General features: G+C 38.5%; 2 protein-coding genes across 3 annotated transcripts in view; one reads left to right on the forward strand and one right to left on the reverse strand.

Moving 5' to 3' along the window:
• Positions 1-7,393, reverse strand: part of SATB1 (SATB homeobox 1) — a 99,735-nt gene extending 92,342 nt beyond the window's left edge. Inside the window, exon 1 of one of the 2 annotated variants that reach the window (XM_032860926.1) lies at positions 7,172-7,393. The gene's annotated coding sequence lies outside the window, so the exon portion shown is untranslated. Of the gene's footprint in view, positions 1-1,101; positions 1,838-7,171 lie in introns of those variants that run through there. The other variant, XM_032860927.1, reaches the window with a different exon arrangement.
• LOC116869611 (synapsin-1-like) lies at positions 7,178-25,488 on the forward strand. The gene is made up of 5 exons (XM_032860905.1): positions 7,178-7,360; positions 7,491-7,976; positions 10,679-10,847; positions 23,906-24,073; positions 25,460-25,488. Exons 1-4 carry the CDS (start codon positions 7,178-7,180, stop codon positions 23,944-23,946), a joined length of 879 nt encoding a protein of 292 aa, XP_032716796.1. The 3' UTR covers positions 23,947-24,073; positions 25,460-25,488.
• The last annotated feature ends 2,404 nt before the right edge of the window (positions 25,489-27,892 follow it).

Here is a 27,892-nt window from a genome sequence, read left to right on the forward strand (position 1 = left end):
TAACATGACTGTTAATATACAGTTAACATGTCTCAGAAAAGGCTGTAATTAACTGTCTACTGCTCTAATAACACTAATAAGCATACAGTATTATTAAAATACAATGACTCCATTCAAAATAAGGCTGTCATTTTTTTTAACTTTTAAGATAAGGTTCTAAATTGTTTTTGAGTCCTCTTAAGCCACCCAAAAGAGAGCTCATCTTAAAGAATTTTTTTTTTTTAAGAATAGTTATTAAAATATTGTTCTGTCCTCCACAGTCAGGAGAAATCTGTCTAACATTAAACAGGACCTCCAGGTATCGTTTCAACTGGTGAAAATACAATGGAAAAATACCTGGACTATTTTATCAATTCTATGTAATCTTTTAAAATTTAAAATGTAAGCAGTTTAATTTAGTTCTTCATTCACTGATAAAAACATTTTATCAGTGAATGGGGAAAGGTTTGCTATATCAAGAATCACAAAGCCCTGTTGTTAATCCCCAAAGATTTCCATCGTCTGGTTCACTGGAACAGGAAAACTCAATTGCATTCAACATCAAACAGCTAATTATGGATAGACTATATTCAAAATTATCTCCATTTCAAAAGATATCTGCATATACTAGGTTCTATTTCCTTTATAGTAATTATCACAATAAAATATTTATAACATAAAACCTCTTTTACCTTAAAGTCCTTAACATTATAAACATTAAAAGGCCAAATTGTCATTTACAGGCTCTTAACGGCATATCTGAAACCATTGAGGAAGACTAGAAAGGAACCTCCAGCAATCAACTCTACCAAATGCCTGACTTCCTGGAAAACAGAATCTGAAGAATTCCCTCTCACACAGATTGCCACCTTTTCTTTAAATATCTCAAGGAAAGAGGGTCTAATAATTTCCCCCTGGGAGCTGCCTACCATATTTCACCACCCAAAGAAGAATGCCTACTGAAGAATTTTTGTTGGTATCTGGTCCCAAATCATCTCTAGCTGAGAAAAAACAACATCCCAACACAGAGATCTCCCCAAACACTAAACGCCTGTCTCTCCTCCCTCTGGTTGTAGCCCTGATTCTCCATATGAAACTGATAGGAACTTTTTTGGCACTTACCCTCCAAATATCAGAGGCTGCTCTCCAAATCCGGCCCTATAGGAGAGCTCTCAAAAAGTAGTCTTTGGTGAGGTGACAATGACGAAGTCCTCTCTGGCACTGCTAGCAAGGCAGAAGCATCCCCAAATGAGGTGTTACCAGTTGCCTGTGAAGCAGCTGGACCATTACTGCAGTTCTGAGGGTGCGTCACAAATCAGGTCATAGCTCTGGGTAGAGTCCACCCACTCCACCGGGTACAACGCCCTCCACTTCCTGCACACCTGGGGGGAAGGGGTATGGAGGAGGGGGCGGCCAGTGCAGGTCACAGACATTCTAGTAAAAGCACTACCAGGTGCAGCCTGACATCTGCTTCTTCTGCAAGCATTTCGGCTTCATTTGGGGGACCTGCACCCCGAGGTACTCAAAAATTTGTGCAACAATAAGCGGGCTCTAAAATGAGTGATGAGTGTAATAAAATATTGCAGAGTTAAATGTTTTATCTAGCAAGATCTTTCCTCCACTGGAAACTGAACCAACTCTTAATTTTTGATTACAAGATACTTCACTACCAAATGTCAAATAACTGGACTGAATAAATTTCAGCAGAATCTAGGGACATAAATGCTGGGGTACCAGTTAACTAATTTTCACCTCTCATAACTAAACTAGATCATTGCATAAACTGAATTATATCCTTGAAAGTCCATTGAAAGAGGTGATTAGAATTTCTATTATGAACCTTCAGACAGCAACAACTGTGGAAGTGATACAGAATAACTTGAAAGAATAAAAATAGGCCAATATGCTGGAGAAATGCTCTGCTACTAAATCTCACCCTGAATATATATACACACAATCTGTATCTATTTACTCTGAAATGAAATATCTGATCTTAAAAAAGACTTTAAAAAAATAAACAGCAAAAGGTACCATTGGCATAAGTTCAAAAGTACTAAATAATGTGTGTTAATGTGTTGATCACACTCTATGAAGACATCAAGTTTAAATAGACTTACCATTGAGAACAGCACTTAGGAACGATATACAAATTACCATCGTAGACACTTTTTCTTTGGTATAGTGAAGAGGAAGAACCTTGTGTAACAGATTTGATTTCCATGCTGTATTAAGACCACATTCTGCTCTGATGTCAATGGAATATGTGATTACTGATTGACAACTGTGTGTAGATGATGGTGTAAGAGCTACTTACAGAATGTAAGTGAAAATATGCATTTTCTCAAGTTAATCCTAAGTTTAAGAATTCAACTTTCACAGTATTTTGATGTTTCCAGGGGTCTTGAAAAAAGAAGGGACTTGTAAAAAGAAAACAACAAATGCATTTAGTATTATTCTTATAAGAAAGTTGAAATCTCTCTTAAGGTTGGCATATTAACAAGAAGACAAACATAGGGGGCGAGAATATTTTCAGGGGAAAGCTAACAGTATCAATGGATCGATCGATCGATCGATGAACCCCACTTTGTACTCACATTAGCAGATCTCCATTAACAACTGAAACATTCCATCTAAGCCTTGGAAGGTACCACCCTTTATCAAAGTTACTCCCTAAGTAAGATAATTTAAGTAATCTACTTGGAACTTTGCAGAAAGTTAATTTAGCAAACACACACTTCAATGTGTTTGAACATATTTGTCCTGAGGTTGCTCTAAGATGACTATTTTAAGTGGCATGCAGGCTCTTTGGGGGTTTTGATGTTACAGTTGAGGTATGTAAAGTAAAAGTGCATAGCATTGCTTTCAGCTGGTTCTCACACGACAAAAAGAAGATATTACTCCTCTTTAAAGGTTTGTCACTGGTAAATGATAAGAGAAACTCCTCTCGACCCCTACCCCCAACCAGGAAGAGTCTGAAGCCCTGGATTATAGTACAGGTAGATATTAAAATGGAGACAGAGCCGTTATTTAGTGGTGACAGGAATATAAATACGTGCACTAACCTATAAACTGGTATTTACTTCAGGAAGGTAAGTAATATTTTTCCTCTGATTGCTGAGCTGTCAGTTTAATGCAGCGTAAATAAACAGTAGGTGCCTGCTAGCTCGAAGTAGGAAGTGTTCATTCCACACGAGGAACAGATTACTGAAGCCTGATGCTCATCATGCTGAAACATAACTTTCATTTTACCAGAAAATACACCCTACCGTGGATGATCTTTCGTGCCTGATCTATTAATTGACTTAACTCTGTTCTGTCAAAAGGTAAACCAATTTGTTAAAATCATCCCAGAGTTTTGGAGTTTGAAAAGCAAATCGATTTGAAAAGCAAGAGTAAGGACTCTTCTGTAATCTGATCACAAATGCTAAAAATGAATACTAAATACAATAAGCAGAAACTAGACAAAACTAAGACAAAGTACATATTTAAATATAGAATTTAATCATCTGAGTTACCAGATTTACTCAAAAATCTTCCTCCTTTGCCAATTAAAAGCAACTGGCACCTTTAATATTTCACAACATTGGCTACTTAGGTCCGTTCAGTATGTATGCTTTTTCTGCTGTCTGAAATATCTAAAAGTAAACCATTCACAAAAATCAAATCACACTCTCTAATTCTAATAGAAATATCACTGAACTCTCCTGAGAGAAGTGTCAACTTTGAAGATCAAATGATGACACCCTTTCTAACAGCATTCATGTAAAATGTGGGTCTCTTCCCATTTTCTATATACCACAAAGCTATGACGGTATATAGTGCAACTAATTTTTTCCTTCTATACAAGTATTTAGCAAAATCTTTCATGGCATTATTTAAAATGGGAGCTCCTCTAAAAAAGGACAGAAGGCAATTTGGGGAGGTTTCTATTTAAAATATGGACAAATCCTGATAATTAAACAGTGGACTGCAAAGGAAAAAGAGAGCTTAAAAAATAATATTTTTGCATTCAATAACAACATGTCTAGACATGGTCTGAAGATTGATTCAGTCATATGCATTTATTTCATATACTTCATGAATCCCAAGTACTAATATAAGAGTCATCCAAGACAACACGTCTTGGAAGAAATGATTTGTTTGTGTAAAGGGCATATCAGTGTATGGCCCTCGTGGAAATTTATAGAGCAGCTGAAAAACCACTAGAGTGCTTTATAGAGTCCCTGCTGTATATCCATGTTGTGTTTAGCTTAATAGTGTTTGTAACCAAAAGATTTTTACAATAATGAGGAACAGGTGCCTGTCACCTGACCTTTTAGGCCTAATTTATAATCCATAACCTGTCACATGAAAAAATAATTGAAAATCTCCTTCAGATATTTGAGTCTTTGCTAATTCAATGTAGTCTTTCTTAACCATCACTCAGCATACCATAGCTTATTCAGTCACAGGTTCATATATCTGGCAACAGGCTTGTCTGCAGAAATAAACCAATACTCATTTTGTCGTTCTTGTTTAGGATGCTGGGAGACAAAAGAACTACTTTTGCAGATTATCAACCAAAGAATATATTAATTTATTACAACAACTAAACAAAAGGCATTCCTTGTGAATACTTTTACATACAAAGAACTATTATTTATTACATATTTCAGCTTGTGGGAAAACGAGGAATGCATTGGTTCTGGAAATAACTATTCAGACTTTTAGAAGTTCTTTAGGTCTTCTTTCTCTATCTCTTTTTTTCCCCTTCTCCCCCTTGCTCTCCCCACCCCCAACCCACACACATTTTAAGGCACTAGTACTTTAGGAGGGAAATCCCTATCTGTTCTTTTTTCATCCATCATTTGTATTCCTTTTTCAGAAAGGAATACAAAATTGAGCAGTGATTTTTGTTTCTCCTGTATAATCTTGTTACACGTAGCCATACTCAAATTTAACAATGCTTTGTATTTTATAGCTACTGTTTACATATTATGTATTACATATGACTGAATGACTCTACATTTAATATATTGTTTCCATTAGAAAAACTATAAAGTAATAAGTGTCAAAATGAGATGAAGAATAAACATGTCTGGTATATTTATAAAATGCAGTCACTTAAAATGTGCACAAATAGGATACATATTTTGCTATTGTTACATTTTACATAGTATACACATGGTCTAAAGTGTATTTAATAATGTGTCTAACCAAGTTAATTAAAGTATTTATGTCTGGTGACTGTGTTAAACACTTGGAGAGGTAGTGAAAGATACAGCCAGTTACTTCTGCTAACTAAAGTTGAAATTATGCACTTATTATAACCTTTTCTAACAATGTGAGAAAAACAGAGTAAATATATTAAATTTGTTTCACAACAGATGCTTAGGTTGTTAATATTTAAGATGCCTATTCATGCTATTCCTGTCTGCACATTTGTCAAAAATGTAAGCTTGAATGCTAATGTTTGCCAGCAGACTGGAGCAGCCAGTATATGAATGTACTACTGTTCTACTAAAATAATATGCAATAGAAATAAAGGACTGCTGCTAAATCATAGCATTGGTACCCCACAGCAGATTAAAGGTTTTTAGAGGAAACACCTCAACCTTGGCGTTTTCCAGTATTAAAGTAAGGTTTTTGTAGTTGTTGTTGTTTGCTTCTGCAGCTACGTTTTACCATAGAATAAATCTTACAGTCCTGACACCTCAGAAAAATCCACTTTAGGTAGGGTGTAAATTTCAATAAAGTTTAAACCGCAGGAGTTACTCCCTCAGTAGCACAAACACTGTAGATTTTAGGGACTGCTTGGGACAAAACCTGACACCTACCAGTCCACATTCACTCATTTCTTACCCTTCCTCTGTCTTCTTGAAAAAGTCAGGTCCCCTGGCCGCCAAGGATGCAAGCAGGGAACCCCAGCCATCCGGGTAGAATGGTTTTTCTCCTGAGAATAGGACGTCTTTCAGATTTCCCTGTCTCTTAATACAACCGTGTAGAGTCCAAGTCTTACATTTGCCTGGAAATCTGGAATGCCGCGAGGGAAAGTTCGCTGAGGAAGGGCGCAGAGGTCAAAGTTGCCAACCAGGCCACTTTGAGAGGCGATCCTGGGGTTGACACTATTAAGTGCAACGCCCCAGTGGAGGTCCCGGCCAAGACCTCCAGCAAGAGCCCTAAGCCCCTCTCCTTCTTCTGGGGTCATCCCCAGAGTCCTGCTCTGTGCATTTCCCAGGTACACGCGTGTCGCTCCCCGTACCTGCCACCTGCCTGCTTTGTGCCTCTCACGGTGGTTGCCCAAACCCACGCTCCGCCGCCCCGGGAGCCTCCGCAGTGAAGCGCTCGGAGAAGGCCGCCACGCTCGGGTCAGGACCGCAGGAGGGAGACACGGTGCAGACCCCGAGGCTGTACCTGTGATGTCTCGGTCCTGCTAAGAGGGCAGCACCTCTTCCTGCCTCCAGGCCCGCTCCAAACCCACAGTCACTCCAGGAGCCCCTTCAGGACCGACCTCACCACCGCCAGCGAGGGCTCGAAATGCGGAGTGCCGCGGCTTTCAAAATCCCGGCTCCAACTTAAGCGCCCGGGCGCCCGAGTGTTCCCGGGATGGAGAAGTTGCCACTAACTTCTAGGCCCCTCTCCGCCGCCGCTCCCAACCAGCTGCGCGGGCGGGGGGCGGAGGAAGGAGGAGATGGACCGGGGAAGGATGCTGAGCTTACTTGCCATCCGGCGGGGAACGATTCCACTCCCCAGCCTACTCCGCCGGGCACCCTTCTGCCAGCCCAGCTCCGGGGTGCACAGAGAGGCTTTCTTTCCCTTTTCCCGTTTGCTTCCTTCGGTCTTTTCCGCTCCCCTTTCCTCTTCCAAGAAGGGTCATACTGAGGACCTGAAGGAGTTTGTTCCGCCAGGGTCTGCCGGGCAGGTGTGTAGGGTGCCCACACTCTGAGAGAGAATGAATGGCATCTCCAAGTCCCCCATCCCGGGTGCTCTCCCACGCTCGACCGGCCCACCCCTCCCGGGTTCGGCTGCGCACGAAGAGAAGGGGCTCGGAAGACCCTTGCAGCCGGACGTCCACGAGAGGGGAGCCGCGCTGCCCCAACAAGGGGCGCCGTGGGTGGGTGCTACAGAGAAGTTTAGATCAATTCCGAAAAAAGACAGAGAGATGAAAGAGCAAGAATAGGGGGGAAAAGAGAGGCAAAGGAGCAGAACTCACTCAGGCATGGGCGTTGGGGGCGGCGGTGGCTGTCGAGTGCGGGCCCGCGACCAGGAACAGCTCCCCGGGCGGGCGCGTCGGACTTCCGAGGCGGCGGCTTCTGCCTCTTGTGCCGCCGCCGCCGGAGCTGCGGCTGCCGCGGAAGTTAATTGCAACTTGACTTCAAGTTGTCTTCTTTCCCCATCCGAAGTGGGCGTTTAAAGGGGGGAGCGAGGCGAGGAGCGAGCTAGCGAGCGCGCGGGGCCGAGGGAAGGAAGGGGGGGGAGGGAGGGGATGTTAACGGGGGGGGAGGGGGAGGGGGCGGCGGCGGGGGCGGGAGGGGGAAGGGGCCGGCGGGAGCTGCTCTCCGCTCGGCGGTCGCCGCGCCCGCAGTCTGGAGGCGCACCGGAGCGGCCGGGGCGCCCCCCGCGGGAGCCCGCAGCTCCCCGGGACGCGCATCCAGCCGCGGCTCCTTTCTGCCGGGCACGCTGCGCCCGGGGGCTCGGCAGACCCCGCGTCGCTGACGCTCCCGAGCTTGTGCTACGCGGGCTGGCCGGCGGGGCTGCGAGGGCCCGGCCCGCCTCCCCAGCGCCCGCCCCGGCTTCTCCCCCTGGCGGTGGAGCCTCAGCGGCCGCCGGCTACACTGAGCGCGCTGGAGCCCGAGCCGAGCCGAGCCCGAGCCGCTGCCGCCGCCGCCTTGCGCCGCTCCCAGGCTCCCTCCCAGCGCGCCGGCCGGGGTGTGGGGGGCGGCGGGCCGGAGGGACGAGGGCGGGCGAGAGGCGCGCGCTGGGATTGGCGCCGAAGACCGGACCCTCAGACGCTAGGGGTAAGTGTGGGCGCCTGGGAGTACGCTTAGGGGTGCGCGGCGCGGTTCTCGACGCCCACCAACCCTGCCCCCTCACCTCTCCCGGGCCCCCACCACGCGCACCCCTCCTCTTGCTGCCTGCGGCTTCCTCTTGTTGTTCGTTGTTTGGCTGGGCTTTTTTTTTGGGGGGGGGGGAGCGGGTGATTGTAGTGTGTGTGCCAGCAGAGGAGGAAGTCAGGTGAGAGGGCCCTACGCACCCCCCCAAACCTAGCCCGCGTGGGATGTATCGCTCCCCACTAGGGGCATGTGGGCCAGTTTTTTTTTCTCTCGTCAATGTTCGGTGGAGACGATCTCTCCTAGGGGGCCTCCTTCCCTTACAGCCTGCTCTGTCCATCTTCTTCCACCCCACCCTCGCCCTTCTCAGCACCCATCCAAGATCGCTGCACCCCAACTGAGGAACACGTGGTGGAAGGAGAAGAAGGGGGGCCCTCTTGCAGATCCCCACCCCTCGCCCCTGCCTGTTTGTTTAATATGTATCCTCCCGTCGGCGGCTGTACTTTAAAATCCGCTGGGAAAAGACCCTGAACTGAGAGGTCCAGTTTCTTCTGGAAGCTAAGGGGGCAAGTGATGCGAATTTAATGACAGGGAGCTGGCGGAAGAGAGGGGCAAGGGAACCCGCCCAGAAGGTGACTGAAACTCCGAAACCCCCTGCAATAGCAGAGTGACTTGGAGGTTCAGGACCCCAGGCTAAGGAGAAGTGAGAACTCCATCAACTTTGCCCCTCTCTTCCTGCCACCCTCCACCCCACCCCGCTCGTGGGAAGCTAACAGGTCTTTTGTTTTGTGTTGTGTCGTCTTGGGGAAATTTGCATTGAGTATGACAACAGAAAATTACTACTGTTTACTCAAAGTTAAGGGGATTGCAGAAAGGAAAAACAGTCTACTTTTTTTTCTTCGTGTGTGTGTGTGGGGGGGTGGTTGTTAGGTTCATAGCTTGAACTGCAAAACGTCAGTTTGTAACAATAAGGACTGTAGAGCCGCCTCGGTGTATTTTTAGAAGCTGCACTTTCTTGAGTTCCTTTCACACAAGGCTTGCTCTCTCATTAAGTCCCCATACATAATTGTATTTAGAGAGAAGGAAACTATGGAAGCAGGAGGGAGATTGCTAAGATCTCCATCCCGCCAGCGCAGAGCACTGTTTGCAGTGAAGTTCCTGGAAAGTGACTGTGGGCTGAGAATTCAGTTTTTCCTAAAAGCTCTGTTAGGTCCTCTTCTGTCAGATGTCTATGAATAAAGCACGCTGGGAAAATCCTCATATTCCGTGCAGTCTTATTTTATCTTTTACACAGTGGTTGATTCTACTTTCAAGTCCTGGGAACAGCACATCAACTGTGCTGTATTTTTGTGTCGTTTTTCTAAATAAAGGAGGATAGCACATGTATTCATGCTGCTTTCTGATATACCAGTTCTTTCCTGTCAGTGGTATTGGATCCACTGGAATGTCCATCTTTTTCATTTGATTATCGTTTTCTGCCAAGACAACAATTCCAAAGATATAAGACTATAAAAAGTTTATGAATTAGTGTTATTTTAGTGAACTCATCCCTCGTTTCTGAGACGCAAGTGCCCACCTCAGCTCCTCGTTCTGTGAAGCAAAGCAAAAAGGTATAAATGCCATGGGCAAAACAAAACACAAGTTTTCCCTCCTGGACCACTTCCTGTGTCCATAGATCCAAGAGACCCCAAATCTTCTGCCTTACTTTACCAAAATGCTGAATTGCCTAACTAGTACCAATATCTCCATCTGGGAATGACATCAGGTTTGGAATGGAAAGAAAAAATTCTCAGTCTTTAATTACTGCTTATTAGCAATTTCTTATAGCAGGCAGCTGATTCTCCAGTTCTGAAAGGCTGAAGTGAAGCTTAACAGAAATTGAAATACACACACACACACAAAGATCGATTTTTTTTCTCCCTTACACACTCTTATTTCCCTTACACACTCTTACTTATTTCCCAGAAATATCAACTAAATCCCCCAAATCTAAAGTGTGATATTCTCCCCTGCGTTAAACCAAAGGAACATTTTCCCCAACCTTTTGAATTTGCTTTTTATCCCCTAAATAGTCTTGAACAGAGAGCTCACAGGCTCTATTATAGTACAGAATTATGTAATGATGCGTACAGTGCATTAAGTAACGTAACTTGATAAACTCTTTTGTAAACCTTGCCCCCTGGCACGTAGTAGGAATACATTAAATACTTACTGAATTAAGATGTTAATGAAATATTGTAATTGGCCACAAATTCAATAGTACTAGGATAAGCCTTTTTTTTTTTTTTTTCCCCTTCCCAGAAGGAAAAGGTATTTTGCCTGAAAGTTATTAGGGTAATATATTTCTGCTCCTAGATTTTTTTTTTTTGACAAGTCCAAATCTGATTTAAATGGTTGAAAGACAAGTAAATATGAAGCATATCAAATGGTCAATAATAATAAATAGGGTCAAAAGCTGATTATTTTCCTATGGGGAATAGATGACAAATATTGCCTACTAAACAGTGTCAGAAAGATGGAAAGGAGAGCTAAAACAGCATTGGCCTTTAATAAATTTATTTGGTGGCAAGATGACATCAAAATGCGAAAAGACAACTCAATAGGTCCGTAAATAGATGAAATCCAAAGAATATTTGAGAAAATAGATTTTTTTTTCTTTTCTTTTCTAGATGAGAGGAAGTACACATCCTGAAGTTCCTGGTTGGAATGTATTTTTGAAGTTGATTTGTCAAGCCAAACCTTTAGGGGCTATCAAGGCAAACACCTTAAGTGAAGGGGAACTCACCACTTATACCTACCTCAAGGTAGATATTTTATCTACAGAAGAGTTACTACAGGGTAAAGTTCAATGTATATTGTGTGTATAAATGAGGAGTATCCTAAGTAGTTCATTCCATCTTTATACTTTATACCTTATTACATTTTAAAAAATTGAACAAAATTGACACAGACTTCCCTAAAACTTCCAACCATTAGTCTTAGTTCTGCCAAACAGAGCAAATCTGTTATATTAATCAGGAGAGGGATCTTATGTCAGAATAACAAACAATTCCAATGTTTAGTGATCTACAGTGACAGAAGTTGTTTTCTTGGTCGTGTTGAGTCCCCTGCAAGTCAGCTTGTCTGTTGCATGTCTCCTCATTCAGGGTCCCAGGCTGATAGAACAGTCGCCATCCTGAATGTTTCATGTTGCTATGGGAAAAATAAAGATCATTCAGAGTGTGTCAGGCTGGCATTTAAATTCTATAGCCAGAAGTGACTCATTATTTGGGCTCACAACTCATTGGCCAGGACTAGTTGCATGGTTCCATAGAATCATCACAGTGAGGCCAGATAGTGCAGCCTACCTTGTGCCCTGAAGTAGAGAGCTATGGTGCACAGCTTTTAAGGACTAACATACTCTTAGTGACCCTTGAGCACTGATATCCTCCAGCTCAACAATCCCACCCTTCTCCTTTGTGGCCTAAATGTTTCATTCCTCAAGGTAAACACTGCTGGAGAGGCTACCAAATTATAGGGAGACATGCATGCTGTGACTTTTTTCACCATCTTTCTCTCTTTGAATGCAGCCCCTACAATCCCACTCCTTCCCCCCAAATTGCACTGCCCTGTCAATTTTAAGCCACTCTTTATGTATTTCCTAAATTATATGTATTTTATTTTTTCAAGACTTGTTTTCCGAGAAAGGATACCATGAACAGGAACTTTTGAGAAGTGTTATCTGGGGGGAAAAAAAAGTGTTATCTAAAGATGTCATGATCATTATCAAATTTTGAAATTTTGTCTTGAATAGTTACTTCCCTTATTTTAAACATCAAAATTTTGCAACACAAATAAAAAACTTTCTTGAAAGTATTCATTCATTCACTTATCTATCTTTTTGTTCATTCAATAAATACTCACTTATTCATGCCAGATACTCTATTAAGGACTGTGTATGTGGAGATGGTCAAGAGTTCTTTTCAAGAAACACATTTTCCAACTGGGCTCACAGAAGGAAAAGCCACTGCAATGCCAATAGAGGCACAAAGTGCTACAGGAACACGTGGGAAGAAGCAAATAACTCTGGTGGGATTTAGGAAAGTTGCATAGAAGAATTGAACTAAGTGCTGAGGATAAATGAGTCTCTTCTGGGCAAAAAAGGGAGATAGAGGCTATTTCAATCAGAGAGACCAATATGAGGAAAGGCACTGAGGATGACCAAGCTTGCTGTTTAGGAACTACTAGGAACTCGGTGTGGCTGGAACATGAGATCTTTGGGAAGGAAGAAATCAAGCAACTACAAACTAAGAAGAACCTTGCAGACAAGCTGTATCCTGTCTGTCGGACTGCAAATTCTCTCTACTCTAGGCCAAGCATGGAAACAAGTGAGCAAAGTAGACCAAGTTGAGACCATAAGCGGTGAAAAACTGTGGCAATCCTGAGAATATATTTTCTGCCCAATGATGCCGAGTGTCAAGTCTTCCAGTTGAGGTTACTTTTGGGTTTTGTTCTGTTTTTTTTGTTTGTTTGTTTGTTTGTTTGTTTTTTAAGATTTATTTATTTTAGAGAGTGGGGGGAGGGGCAGGGGACAGAAGGAGAAGGAGAGAGATTCCTCAGGCAGGCTCCCCACTGAGCAGGGAGCTGAGCAGGGAGCCCTGGCCTCTGCCCTCATCCCTCCCACGCCAACAGGTCTTTATTCCAGGACCCTGAGATCATGACCTGAGCCAAAATCAAGAGTTGGAGCTTAACCAACTGAGCCACCCAGGTGCCCCTCGTCTTCCAATTGTTAAAGAGAAGTTGCTAATTTGGTTTTATGTGAAAAGTGGAAATATTAAATGTTGAAAACTTACCCCATCTTAAAGTATACATGTGGGGAGAAAAGATGTCTCCAGATCAAAATCAGTGTAAAGACCACCAGTCATGTCTCCTACCTTATGAGGTAAGGAGTCATTAAAGGTTATAAGGATGGGAGTAACACCAACAGAACTCTTTAGAAAGATCACTCTGAGGGTAGCTGGCTGGCTCAGTTGGTGAAGAATGTGATTCTCGATCTCGGGGTTGTAAGTTCAAGGCCCGTGTTGGCTGTAGAGATTGCTTAAAAATAAAAATCTTAAAAAAAAAAAAAAAAAAAAAAGATCTCTCTGGTGACAAAGTGGACAGGAAGAGTCAAGCCTGGGGGCCTGTAACTGATACTCCATAATATCATTTGAGGGATGATGCAAAGCCGTTTATAATACTGCCCTTTTTATAGTATACAACTTTCCATGTTTATTAGGGGCACCTGATAAAAATTTGAAGAGCTAATGAATGAAAGAGGAAAAAGCTGAAGTTTTAGAAGGAGGGCACATTTTTTTAGGACTCCTTATGCCATATGCTTCCTTTGTTAGACTGTTAATTTTTCAAGAGCACAATGATCTTATATTGATCACAGGTAATTTTTTTATTTCACTGTGATAAATATTATTGGTTTTTAAAAATGCATACATCATCTAGAGTAGGGCATAAAGATCAGCACAGCATCAGAATATTATCTAGGACTAAGCTTAATGATCCTACCTTGTAAAGGAATGCCAGCTAAATACATGACTCCTGGAGCAGGCCCTAAAATCTGTACTCCCAGGCTTTGTAAAACTACACAGGCACCCTTTCGTGTAGCTTATGCATATTTTTAGTGAAGGCCAAACTCTATATAGTATAGTGTGTGTGTGTGTGTGTGTGTGTGTATGTGTGTGTGTGTGTGTACATACATATAGATACATATATGTATACCATATATATATATATATATATATATATACATGTACACACACACACACATTATATACACAGGGGCACATCCATATTTTTAAAGCCACTCAATTCATTGGGCAATCAAGTCTTTAAATTCTTAGCAGTTTGGCTCTACAATTTGTAATTTTTAAATTCACCTTTCTTGAGGTATAATTTATGGAATAAAACCCACCCATTTTATGTGCTCCATGAGTTTTGAATACAAAGAAGCAGCATGAGCAGATTATAATATTTCAGTGAACTTTAAAGAGAAAAATAGACAACATTTATATACATGTAGGCAGAGGAGCCATAGGTGTCCAACTGCCTGGATTAATCCAAGTTCAACTAGTCATTAGCATGACCTTGGGCAAGTCTCTTAGTTTTCTGCCTCAATTTCCTCATCCATTCGGTGGGGATTACCACTGTACTCAACTCCTGGAGTTAGCAAATGCCTGGGCTTCTACATGGGTAGTAGTCAATAAAGACAGTGTTTTCTTTTGTTAATGTTGCTCTCATTGTTATTCTAGTAAGAGGAAATCCTGGGCTGTAAACAAGCAGAGAAAGTGAATTGACTGAAATGTAAGTGGGTAAAAAGCCGCAAGAACCTCCTGGGTGACTTGCTGGTGTGCCAAGGGGACTCAAAGCTGGAGAATAATTATGGCCTCTATTTCTGGAATATTTATTTTTTACTGAAAGATTTTGGAAGAAATTATTTTTGTATTAAAACAGCTACACACACAGTGGAATGCTTTTCTCTTCTATAACTTTTGTGGAGATGTTTGCCAAGTCCAGAACATAGTCACTAGTAACATTTATCTTAAAATTGTTAAAGCACCTCCTATTTTTATATGCTATGAATGCTGCCCAAACGTAGAATCTTTGCCATTAGTAAATGTTTACATTTTAGATGAAAAATGTGTTGGAGTAGGGAAAAAAGTAATAGTGCATGGCCTTAGGGAAATCAAGTTACCAGGAAGAAAAGAAGAGAACTGGACTGTAGTTCTGATTCTATAACAAACTATTTTGTTGATGTCGACAAACATCAGGGTGGGGAATGTTTGTTCTTTTCACTCCTTATTCCCACACAGTGGTATATCTCAAATTTTACTGTGCATGGGAATTAAATAGAAGGCTTATTTAAAATGCAGATTCCTTGGCTCCATGACCATAAATTCAGATTTGGTAGAAATAAAGCAGGGATCTAGTGATCCATATGGATTTGGGAAACCTGGGTTGAAAGGGGCCGAAATCCAAATTATAAAGTTTTGTTTCACTTTTTATCCTCGAACTCCCTCAACAAACATACACGTTAGTTGGAAATACAGTGTAAGAAGTGCTTTAGGCATAATTAGGTATATCTGCTCAAATAACGTCACCAACTATCTCTTGTTTCTGCTTTCTTCTGTGTCAACTTCTGCTTTAACTTCATTCTTAGTCTAGTTTTCTCTTTACTGTAGTAAGCTAGTCCCTCCAATCTTCTATTCTTCTGATACAGAAACTCCAACAAAAGAGCACTCCTCTTTCTCAAAGTTGCCAGCAAAAGAACTACACCTGGTTGTGACTGTATCAAGTTGTATCATGTGCTCCTACCTGCACTTTTAACCCTGGTCAAGGGCTATGGTTCTTTAACTCAACAGCCTTGGGCCAAATGCCCGCCTTGGATTTAGGAGTGCACCCTACCCAAATTGTGTAGGCTGAGAATGGGGGAGGTACTGTTCTCCAAGATAAATTGGGAATAATTTTTTCCAGAAATAGAGAATGCTTATTAGCCAAACCTATAAATTTTTCACCCACTACTGCACATTTTTTAGAAGTACTTAGATGAGAATAAACTAAGTGCTATGGTACAAAAGGATAACAAGTGTGCCAAGATATTGAACCTTTCAGTTTTAAAGATGACCCACCAGAGCCTGGGAAGGGCTCAGGATGCTCAGAGTTCCTGAGCCAGTTGCCTCATGCATTTACCCCACTTTTTGGCAAATATTAAAGATTTTCTATGTGTGCCATGAAGATGATTTGTATGCAAGTCATCTGTGACTTGCACATTGGGAATCAATGGATTTTGAGATCACACTTGAAGGTCATCTCAAATCTATGATAACATTATTAATTTTGGATCTTCCTGAGACAACTGAGAGTTTGGCCTTCACTAAAAATATGCATAAGCTACACGAAAGGGTGCCTGTGTAGTTTTACAAACTTCCAGCTGATTTATACAATTGGAGGGCAAAAGTTCCAGGTATGATACACAGAAGAGGGACAAATGGACAGGACCAGTGGTTGAATTCCGCTTTGACTTGGTCATCAGTTTTGTTTCATTTAGTATTCTTGGATGTATGTAGTTTGTTCCATCTCACAGATATAGTCCTAGGCTGGATCTCAGTATGCCTTGCTCTTTTTAATATCTGGAACATGAATGGATGCATATTATATAGACAATGGAAAAGGGTAAGCTGATAACAGCATGGAACAGAAAACAGATTTGACTATTAGTCATGAGATATATTTTAGGTATATTACATGCAAGTTTATGGAAGAAGTGAATTCCGATGAATGAATTATTACTCATTCTTTTAAGTGAAGATGTTACTATTATTTTCTTAAACTCATTAATAAAGTTAACAAAATGACTGTCTCAGCATTTTAGTACTCAGTCATCAGTTTCAGATGGCTTCAGATGACCCCTCCCCCCCACCCCGGCCAACTTTGACCACCACCAAAGCAACCCAATACACAAAAAAAGTGTTTTTCAACAAATGGTGCTAGGATAACTAGATATCCATACAGAAAACAAACAAACAAACATCTTGATCCCTACCTCACACCATACATGAAAATTCATTGCCAGTGGATTATAGATCTAAATATAGAATTAAAACCATAAAGTTTTAGAGGAAAACATCACTTGGAGATAGACAGTTTTTCTTAGATAAGCCATAAAAGCAATAACCATAAAAGAAAGACTAGCTAAATTACATGTTAAAGTTAAGAGCTTCTCATCTGAAGGAAAGTGGGGTCGGCGGGGAATAAAGCATTAAAAACCCATGATTAAACAATCATTACCACCAGTGGGATTTTCTCTTCTGTACATTAGTTCAAGTTCTTTCGACTTTGGTAAGTGATAGAAGCCAACTCTGAGCTTAAGCAAAAAGGGAAAAGCACAACTGGAGCTTTTTGTGGAATCCAAAGTCAAGGGTACAGTGGGGTTTTGGGAGTAGATGTATTGAAGTGCTACAGGGAACCCAGTCAATCCTCTCTCTCCGTATTTCTTTTCTGTCTTTCTCATGGCAATACGAGTTACCTCTACTCAGTTACATAGCAGATCACAATTGCCAGTTGTTCTTGCACTATGGATGTTTCCGTCAAGCCACCCGGAGAAAGGCCCATCTTTGTGTCTTCACAATTCTTAGGGATGAGTCTGATTGGCTCACTTGGATTCAGTGACCACCCTTAGTCTAAGAAACTATGACCAGAGGCAGGATATTTAAAAAACATAGCAACTCCTTTCATCCATGGGAACGTAGGGTGAAAAGAAATAGCATTCTAATTGATATTCTCTCTGGATTTCCTCTTTATTAGACAAAAGACAGAGTTGTTGGAAGTTTGTACTTGGTCAGTTTTTAATGGCTACTAGTTTTGGTATATTGATATACTATCCCTTTGAGTATCTAACATCAGCATCTCTGCATCTCTACAGGTTGACTGATATATATTAAGGACCAGAAACAAAATTAGTCCATTTTAAAAATGGGCACACTTATTTGTAAATTATTAGCCAAGATCTATTCAAAGGCAGACATGCTTTGTTCTAGTCTGGATATACAATAAAATTAATTTAAATAACTTTAATCAGCTTCAAAAACAGCAAATTCCAAGACAATTAGGTTAACTTTAAGAACTCATATTTATTGAGTTAACAGATGGTAAATTAAAAAACAATGAAGCTAATTTTTAAAATCATTCATTGAATTAAAAAAAAACAGACATTTAACAAAACTGTTTTTAAGCTGTTTTTTCATCCCAATATGCATATTTTAAGATTCCAATTTGGGGAACTTCTGGGAAGACGCAAATGAGTTGCACTATATGAACATTCTTCTGGTGAATTACTTTTTTAAAGGATTTAGAACCACCTGAAAAAGAATTTTATGAATCAATGATAAAAATGTAAGAAATAAGCATATTCTAGAGAGTGGAAGGAATGAAAAGGTTACTTCATTAATTCCAGTTTGCTCTCTCACATGCTCTGTGGCCTTCTATGTTGCTGGTCCTGATACACTTTAGGAGTTTCCTATGCCTGCAGAGTGGACATACCTTGGGAGTTTCCTATGCTAACAGGTGAAAGTTGTCCCTGGCCAGAATTGCATTTTGGGATTTTAATGGTCAAAGGTAAGACTTCCCTTTGATGGCTTCTTGGGCCTTGTGCACCAATAACTTGAAATCTATTGTAAATGCTAGAAGCTGACTGCAAACTTACAAGAAAAGTGGAATTTTGTGGAAGCACATTGAGGACCTTGGGTCCTCTTCTCTTAGGCTCCCACTTTATTGGGTCTCCTTGCAGTTTTTGGAAATGAAGCAATGAATATATCCCAACACATGAAGTATACCAGAAACTGGTTGTTTCCATATGCAAGTTCAATCATTTCTCCTACTTCCTGTGGTTTTATAGATAGAATTGGAGATAACATCGTGGATACATTAAGATACATCATTTGCATTGTACTTGCTATTATTAGTTTTAACATGATGGCATATTTAGAACTATAGTTATATATGTAGACATGCAGTTACTCCATAAAAATATATGGAATAGGTTTGTTTGAATGGCTGATCAGTTGGTGTTATAGTTGTTGTTGTTTTTTTTTAAAGATTTTATTTACTTATTCGACAGAGAGAGATCACAAGTAGACAGAGAGGCAGGCAGAGACAGAGAGAGAGAGGGAAGCAGGCTCCCTGCTGAGCAGAGAGCCCGATGCGGGACTCGATCCCAGGGCCCTGAGATCATGACCTGAGCCGAAGGCAGCGGCTTAAACCACTGAGCCACCCACCCAGGCGCCCGGTGTTATAGTTTTTTCTTTACTTGGGAGAGTTGCAAACTGTAATATAATTTATTTTATGGTTGTAGTAACCCATTGTCTAAGATCTGATTTAACTTTACATTGTAAGTCTTACATTACTTGATTGGTATATTGAGAATCATATTTACTTGTTTTGATAGACCAATTTATTAGTTAAAATTTGAGTTAAAAACACTTAGAAATATAAAAGCACGTATTATTATTGAAATTACGGTAGTAAAATTATCTTATTATTGTGCATTTGAAACTACTTAGCCCCAACCCCTTTTCTCCTTGAAATAATTGTTTTTATAATAACCTTCTGATAATATGAGGCTTTTTAGGAATGCAATTATAACGATATAGCAGGAGGGACTATATTGTTTTTAATTAAACAAGAACAGGTAAAAATAAGAATAGATTGTGACTAAATGAAAAATTCAGAAGGTGAAATTTCTGTTTTGCAGAAATAGAAATTAGGGATACAGAAGAAAAACTTCATAACTGGTCTAAACATCCAAAGAAAATGAATAAAAGCTAAAAGGGTAAGAGGAAATTGGATAGACAAATTATGGAGGTCTAACTTAGAAAATACGCTCCTTGAGAGCAATAAACATCTTATTATTATAACCCTACCCCCCAACAGAGGGCTTAACACATTGCATATGCTATTAGGATTAGATAAACATTTCTTATATTTATGAATAAAATAATGGGTGTTCCCCTGAAAATAGAGCAAGTGGATTAGAAGTAAAAATCAAAGTTTATGACAGAAGAAAACTTTCTTTATACAAAAACTGCAGTAATATTGTAATTTTGAGCAAAATTAAGGGATAGAAATAAATGCCTAGTCATAGGCTGGTAAATTTTTAAATTTCTAGAACAAACAAAATTCCTTCAAGTATTTAAGAAAACAGATACATATTTTTGTAGATTGTCTTCATATTTCTTTTACAGAACAAGAACATTTTTCAGACCAAAGTGCAATTTCTTACATAATTTTAAGCAAAACAAGTTTGATTCTTTAAGTTTTATGCCTGCCTGATTATTGGCTCATACATAAAAGCAACAGAAGAACATTTTTACATCAGGAAAGTGTCAGAAGATATAACAACTTAGAGTAGAGTTGCAAAGAGATACTGTTTAGATCACTAAGTGGTCAGATATATTTAAAAAATCAAAAATAGAAAATTCCAGGAAAAAAGCTTAGGGCTAACTAAGCACTCAGGGTCAAGATGAAGTAATAAAGGAATAAAATATAGGGAAAATTGAAATGAATTAAGAATTGATATTAATGACTAGATGTTTTTCTTCTAAGGAAGCAATGTTTCTAATAAATTAATCCAAAAAGTAGGCTTTTGTTTGTTTCTTTGTTTTTTTAAATTTTAAAAGAAGAGTCTGTAACTAATAACCAAAATGTGGAAAGAGGAGATGCAGAAAACGAAAGCTTATTTATTTTTTTCTTAGAGAGAGACCACATGGCAGGAGAACGGGGGCGGGGGCAGGCAGAGGGGGAGAATCTCAGGCAGACTCCCCACTGACCAGGGAGCCTAATGCAGGGCTCAAACTCATGACCCATGAGATCTTGACCTGAGACATTTAATCAACTGAGCCACCCAGGTGCCCCTGTTGCTTTATTTTTAAATCATTAGCTAAGAATACATTTAAGGGTAGTTGTGAAAAATTTAATATAGATACTAGTTGAATGGGAAGAAGAATATCTATTTTATAAATAATTGTAGAAGATAAAACAGTTCAAAGACAAAATGGAAAGGAAACAATAAGGAATTATTGAAAAGAAAGTATAAAATAAATACAGTCAAGCTAAAAACTATGACAAGTATAAATGTCTTAAATTTCTCTATTCAAATGGAAAGATCTTCACATTAAATTAAAATGAAGGTCTTATGATTTGGTGGTGCTTAAAAGAGTCATATTTAAAGAAAAAGGACAGAGAAATACTTTTTAAAAGAGCAAAGATTTTGCAGCCTAACATGGTCACAAGCAGAATTTTTTCAAAAAAACATAAATAAGACAAAAAGGACTATTTTATAATTATTGTTATTATAATATTAGTAAAGGGATAATGACACTGAAAAAATAATGCCTTAAATAAGCTTAAACCTAATACAATTTAATGTACTTTTTAAAAAGTCAGTAGAGCTCATCACAGCAAAATAATAAAAATAATGTATACCCAAGCAATGCAAAAGTTTACAAAATTAGAAACTAAACTAGTGAAATATTTCATATTGGTACATTAAATAAGAAGTAAATGATTATTTTCATAGATTGTTTGTAAAGTGTTAGATAAAATTTAATACTTGTTCGTGATAAAAAGATAAGAAGAAAAAATAAACTATTTTTAGCATAATAAATATTTTTAACTAGTAGTCAATATTAAGATTAATTTTAAAAAACTAGAAATATACATGTTTAAAAGCAAGGATGGGGTAAAAGTTGGGATAATGGTTCTGCCATAATAATGTTATTAAACATTTTTAAAGCCCTTATCAATATAATAAAACACTAAAGAAAAAGACTTGGGGGCAGCTGGGTGGCTCAGTTGGCTAAGCATCTGCCTTCTGCTCAGGCCATAGTCCCGGTGTTCCAATCGAGCCCTTAGTTGGGCTCCCTGCTCCCCAAGGAGTCTGCTTCTCCCTCTCCTTCTGCTCTCCCTGCCCCATTTGTGCTGTCTCTCTCTCTCTCAAATAAATAAAATAAATAAATAAAATATTTTTTTAAAAGTAATAAAGAAAGAAGAACTATAAAGAATGACTGGAAAAATATTTTGGAAATATATATATTTATTTATATTATTATTCCAAAAATATTTTGGAAAAAAATCATTATGACTGGAAAAATATTTTTATATCTTGAAAACCCAAAGAAGTGTATAAAAGTATGAATAGACAATAAATTAGGAAAATATTGGCAGGCATATGACTATTAACATAAATCAGTAATATTTCTAAATATTAGCAACCATTAGCTTAAACATAAACCTCTAAAAGATTTATTTTACAAGAGCAACAAAATATATAAAACTGAGTTTAAATGGAAATATGTTACCTATCTAAATGAAACTTTTTGAGAGCTATAAAAATATTAAATTAGTCAAAAGATTGGTTTCTGGTTTAAGAAATAACATTTTAAAATTGTAAATTCTTGGGGCACCTGGGTGGCACTTAAAAATTAAGTGTCCCACTCTTGGTTTCAGCTCAGGTCATGATCAGATTATGATCTGTGGGTCATGAGATCAAGCCCCGAATCAGGCTCTGCACTCAGCAGGGAGTCTGCCTGAGATTCTCTCTCCCAGTTCCCTTTGCCCCTCCCTCTCTCTCCGTCTAAAATAAATAAATCTAAAAAAATTGTTAATTCTAACCAAAGTATAGATATAATGGGAAATCTAGTAATAAAGCCTCTTTTGTTTTTCACATTTTGAGGTAGCAGTGAGAGGAACTTGATTTTAACATAAATCTGGAAAAGAAAGTAGGCAAGAATAGTAGAAATCAGTTCTGAGGAAGAAAAGTAATGAGGACAGACTAGTCATATCAAATATTAAAATATATTATAAAGTTATAATAATTAAAACCATGTGATACTGGCACCAAAATAAATTAATGAGGCAAAATATGTGGTCAAAATAAATCATATTTTATATAATAATGGAATATTTGATAATGTCAGAACACAAATCAGTGGGAAGGGAAAATATTTTATAAGATATGGACTGATTAACTGAAAAAATCAATTTATATATTCATAATACACATATAATAAAATAGCAAAACTCAAACTGTAGGAAATCTAAAGAATTTGTTTTTATAGACTTAAAATACTGTAACAAATCGCAAAGTAAAGATAAAATAGATTTGGTTATATTAAGACAGCAATAACAAACAAGCAGTAGGCAAGGTACAATTATTTGAACATTACAAAAGGGTCAATAATCATTAACAGAAGCTCATACAAACTCCACAGCTGAGAACTAATACATGAGATAAAAATAGAATCATATTTAGCCAATATACGAGATAACACTAAAATCACATTTCACAAAAGATGAAATATATTTGCAAAAAAGTAAGAACATTCAGCCTTACTAATAATCAATTGAATATACACTAAAACAAAAATAAGCTGTATTTAGGTTTAATCAATTATTTTAAAATTAATGTTAAGGATTTACATTCCCAGCTGTTACGGATTATTTTCATTTAGATCAACTTATCCTCTGAGAGAAAGTGGAAAACCTGTATAAAATCTAGCAAGTATTTGTTTAAAAGCATCACAGATTCAGGACAGAGAGGATTTGAGAAGCAGAGAACCCAGGGAGCCAGGAATCCAAAAGAGCTCTCTTATATAGGATCTTACATAACTACCTGTTAGAAGCTAAGGTAAAACCCCACTTGACAAAGATGTGATCACCCAGAGGCTCAAATTATCTCTACAATTTTTCATTACACAATGTCTGGCAATAAAATTACCAGTCACACCTATAGACCATATAATAAACTTTAAAATATCTGTGATTAATAAATTAACAAAATTAGATGAGAAGATGGGGGAATTTTGGCATATTATTGGTAACTATGATAAAAATCAAATGGAAATTCTGGAACTGAGACACAAACTGGCAGAAACTAACTCAGTGGATGGGTTTAAGGGCAAACTAGAAACAGCTGAAGAACAGATTGTTGAAGTGGAAGGCAAAGCAATAGAAGATTTAATATTAATACCCAAAGTCAGCAAAGTACACTGGAAAGTCATTTCTTTTTCCATAACTAGTGGCATATAAATCTATATAATACTTTTTTGGAAACTCTTTGGCAATGCAAATCAGATATTAGAACAAACAAGATTCCTATCTTTTGACCTGGTAGCCTTATGTCTGGGAATATCTATTAAGGAAATTATTTTTTTAACATGAATTGTTTTATGTATAAAGATGTTTACTATAGACTCACTCACGATACTGATAACTGTACAATGTTTTAAGTGCTTTACTACAATTAATGCAGTCTATCCTCCCAGAAACCCAAGTAGATGGAGGTAGTTACTACTAATATCCTCATTTTACAGATGAGAAAACTGAAACACTGAGAGTTCGAGTAGCTTGCTGAAGAATATGTAGCTGGTGAGTAGAGAAACAGACATTTGAACCAGGCTTTCTGGCTACACAACCCACACTTGAACCTGCCCTGGGCTGCTGGAAACAACCTAAATAGCTAACAGCTGGAGACTTGTCAAGTAAGTAATATACCCAGTCTATGTAATATTACGCAGGTATTAAAAATGAGCATCATGAACACTGTTAACAACATAGGAAATACTTCTGATATAATAAGATAAAAAAATCAAAATCCTAGAACTACAACAAATAAAAAATATGCATATAAATATGATTGAAACCAAATATCCCCAAAGGCTCATGACAATTATATGAAGTTCGTAGCACTTCTTCCTTTTCTTCCAGTTTTCATTTTCTCAAAATTTTAATAATTGTGTTTCATACACACAAACACACACACACATTTGTCATGCTTCATATAAAAAATACTACCTTTTATACATAAAAAAGCAATAGAGTATATTGGGTAAGAGCCCGGGCTCTGGAGCCAGACTGCCTGTGTCATTGCCTACTAGGTGTGTGACCTTGGGCAGGTTGTTGAACTTGTGTTTCTAAGTTTCTCAGCTTATCCTATAAAATGAGGATAATTATAGTACTTATCTCATAGGGTGGTTGTGAGGATTAAATACGATTAAAATGTATTTAGTACATTGTCTGAAAGTTCAGTATGTAAGCATGATCTAGTAGTATTGTTGTTATTTTACCAAGAAACCTCATCATTTTAGAGCCTGAGTGACTAGACAAAATGATAATTCCCTCCTGCCTGTCCCCTGATAGGCACACACGTTAGGAACAGGTTTTGTTTGTATATATAGATCTTCGTCCTTACTAAGAATTCCCCAGTGCGAAGATGTCTAGGAACCAAGAATCAATGGCTGAGGGGGAGCTTCTGAACTCTTTCTAAGAAGCAGTGATAATCAAATGTCTGAAATGTTTTTATTTTATCTTGAGGAGAAGTGTGATTGAAACTGCCCATTGGAGCCGATATTGTATTAACATCATCATCAGTGAATTTGAGAAAATAGTTATCTCTTTCCCCAATTTTTACCCTTCTCTGGATGAATGACTTTTTACCAGCTCCCTGATCTGACAGTTTGAATAATGATAGAAAGCTGTTTATGAAATAGGACATTTGTTGTAACTTAATTTTTCTGAATTGAACACCCCAGAGGGCCTGAAAATGTGCTTTGAAACTTTTTTCCACCTGGCAGATCCAGAAAGTTCAGAAGATGTTTATAAAATTTCCTCATCCCTTTAAACAGTTTCATTGAAATTGTAAGCAAAAAAAAAAAAAAAAAAAAAAATCCAGTAGATGCCAAGATTTACTGTTAGCTGTCTTAATAGCTAATGAAATGATTAAGACCTTGAAATAACCCTTGCCAATTAAAAATTAACAGGTGTTTGTCAGGTAGAATATTGCAGTACATACAAGAGGAGAGGATGCAAATTGGTATTTCATACATTTGTGAGAAAGATCACCTTTCATGTGTCTGTCTGGTTTTTAGGATGTTGCAGGTCTCTGCTCTTATAAGACCGGCTGCAGAACCCTGGTAGGTGAGTTAGCGCTTTCCTGAATGCTGTCTCTTACCTGCCTCTCTGTCAAGGCCATGTGATGTTGGTGGCAATGTCCTTTAAACTCTCCAAGAATTCTCAGCTCTATGATATGGTAAATGTGTAACAAATTGCTTTAATGTATGAGCTTTACATTGTTGCTAAAGTTATTGTTTCTTTTGGGGTTATTCATGGAACTGGATCTATCTTCCCCACCCCCACTTTTTGTTCCAGGATTTACCACAAACCTTTCCCACTCTCTTTCCTAATAGGCTGGTTCTGTTATAACACAATACCACGTGTTAAGACAGATTCACTGTCTAAGTCACAGGCCAGCATTTCACAATTAGTGATGACTGGTCACACGGTAAAGTGAAATTCCTTTCCCTTTTTGCAGAAATGGATCAAAAGATTCAACCAGCAAATGGTGAATCAATGACAAGTCAATAATAAGGTGAGAGATTATGTTACTAAAGGATGACCTCAAGATTATTACTATACAATGAATTAATTTGCTGTGTAGATAAATGCTGGACAATTTATTGTTGTCATAGTATAACTGGAGGTGATTTCATGTGTTCATATTGCCAATGAGGTTAAATAGAATTGAGTATAGTCCCCTTTCTAACTTGCCACCAGTGTCAGAATTTGGGGAAATGTCTAAACAATTCTGGGCTTTAGGATCTCCACTTGAAAACAAGAGCAATAGTATTTATCTGTTACGTTATGAAGGCAAAATGTTAGAACAGGAAAACTCACTTCTTGAGTGCTAGTCCTCCCTATCACCATTATGGAAGATAGAAAATAAAGAGATAACGCAGAACTCTGCTTTCTCTTCAAATATATTATTCTTCATTAATTATCTAATGAATATAACCATTGATTCAGAAAGTAGGTGGGATTTTCATCTCTCCAAACTTCATTCTTTTTTCATTTCTTAGAGCTTAGTAAGCATCTACTATAAGGTGAGAGCTGAGTGTTATGGGAAACAAAAAGGAGAGTGATCCTATTCTCATGGAGATTGGGAGATATATATATATATATTATATATATATATATATATAATATATATATTTAAATGCCAGTATATATATATAATAAATATATAAATATATTATATATGTTATATATATAGTTATGTATATTATAAATATATAATATATTATGTTATAATTATATATTATAAAAATATATATAAATATTATATATTTAGGTGCCAGTAGAGAGACAAAGTATTGTCTTTGTTTATTAGAAGGATAAATTATTTTAATTATGGTTATCATGGAAGGCTTCATGCTGGAGGTGTGACAGATTAGGCTTTAAAGAAGAGGTACAATTTGGGCAACAGTGAGAGGGGAATACAGTGAACCAAGACTGAAGTAGCATGTTTGGTTGAAAAAAAACCATTAACCTGGAACTGGAAAGACCTGGGTTAGCAATACCTCGGTTGAAATACTCCCTGGCCTTCAATTTCCTTATCTGTGAAATGTGTAAAATAACCTCTGCCTCATTGATCTTTCAGGGGTCTGGAAAAGACTAAAGGGGAGCTTGCATGTGAGATCTCTTTGGGAACCCTGAAGCACTCTGTTAATGAAAAGGGTAAATTTTTTCTCTCTTCCCTTATACCATAAACTCCATGAGAGCATTTGACAGGATCAGTTGTGTCGTCTTTAAAAAGAAATGTTCAATAAAGTATATACAAAAAATCATATTATAAACCTTAAGTCTTTATAATTTTTATTGCCAATTATATGTCAACAAAAAGGGGGAAGTTATAAAACAATGAATCATTGATTGAGTGAACGAATCCATGAATTTTGTGGACTGAATGTCTGTGTCCCCCCAAAATCCATATGCTGAAATCCCATCTCCTAATGTGGTAGTATTAGGAGGTGGGGGGTCTTTAGTAGGTAATTAGGTTTATATGAGGCCATGAGGGCAAAGCCCCATGATGGAATTAGCCCTTACAAGAAAAGGAGGAGACACCAGCATGTTCTCTCTCCACCATGTGATGATACAGTGAGAAGGCAGCCATCTACCAGCCAAGAAGAGGGCTCTCACCAAGAGCTAAATCTACAGGTACCTTGATCTTGTACTTTCCAGCTTCCAGAACTGTGACAATAAACGTCTGTTGTTTAAGCCACCCAGGTGTGGTGTTTGGTTATAGTAGCCTAAGTGGACTAAGACAGTGAGTAAATAAATGAATGAAACAAAACAAAGGCACAGAGTAGGAGAACATGCAATATGAACAAGGAATAAAGGGTTGTCTTTGAATTTATGTGGTGTAGCTTGGTGTTGGAGTGTAACCCATAGCTAGGTGGGTGGATGGAAAGCAGTGGTCCTCAGAGTAAGTTCTGTGGACCAGTATCATCTGGGAACTCATTAGA

The sequence above is a fragment of the Lontra canadensis genome, unplaced genomic scaffold (genome assembly GCF_010015895.1).
Source record: "Lontra canadensis isolate GAN:19392208 unplaced genomic scaffold, GSC_riverotter_1.0 scaffold20, whole genome shotgun sequence".
Lineage (NCBI taxonomy): Eukaryota > Metazoa > Chordata > Mammalia > Carnivora > Mustelidae > Lontra > Lontra canadensis.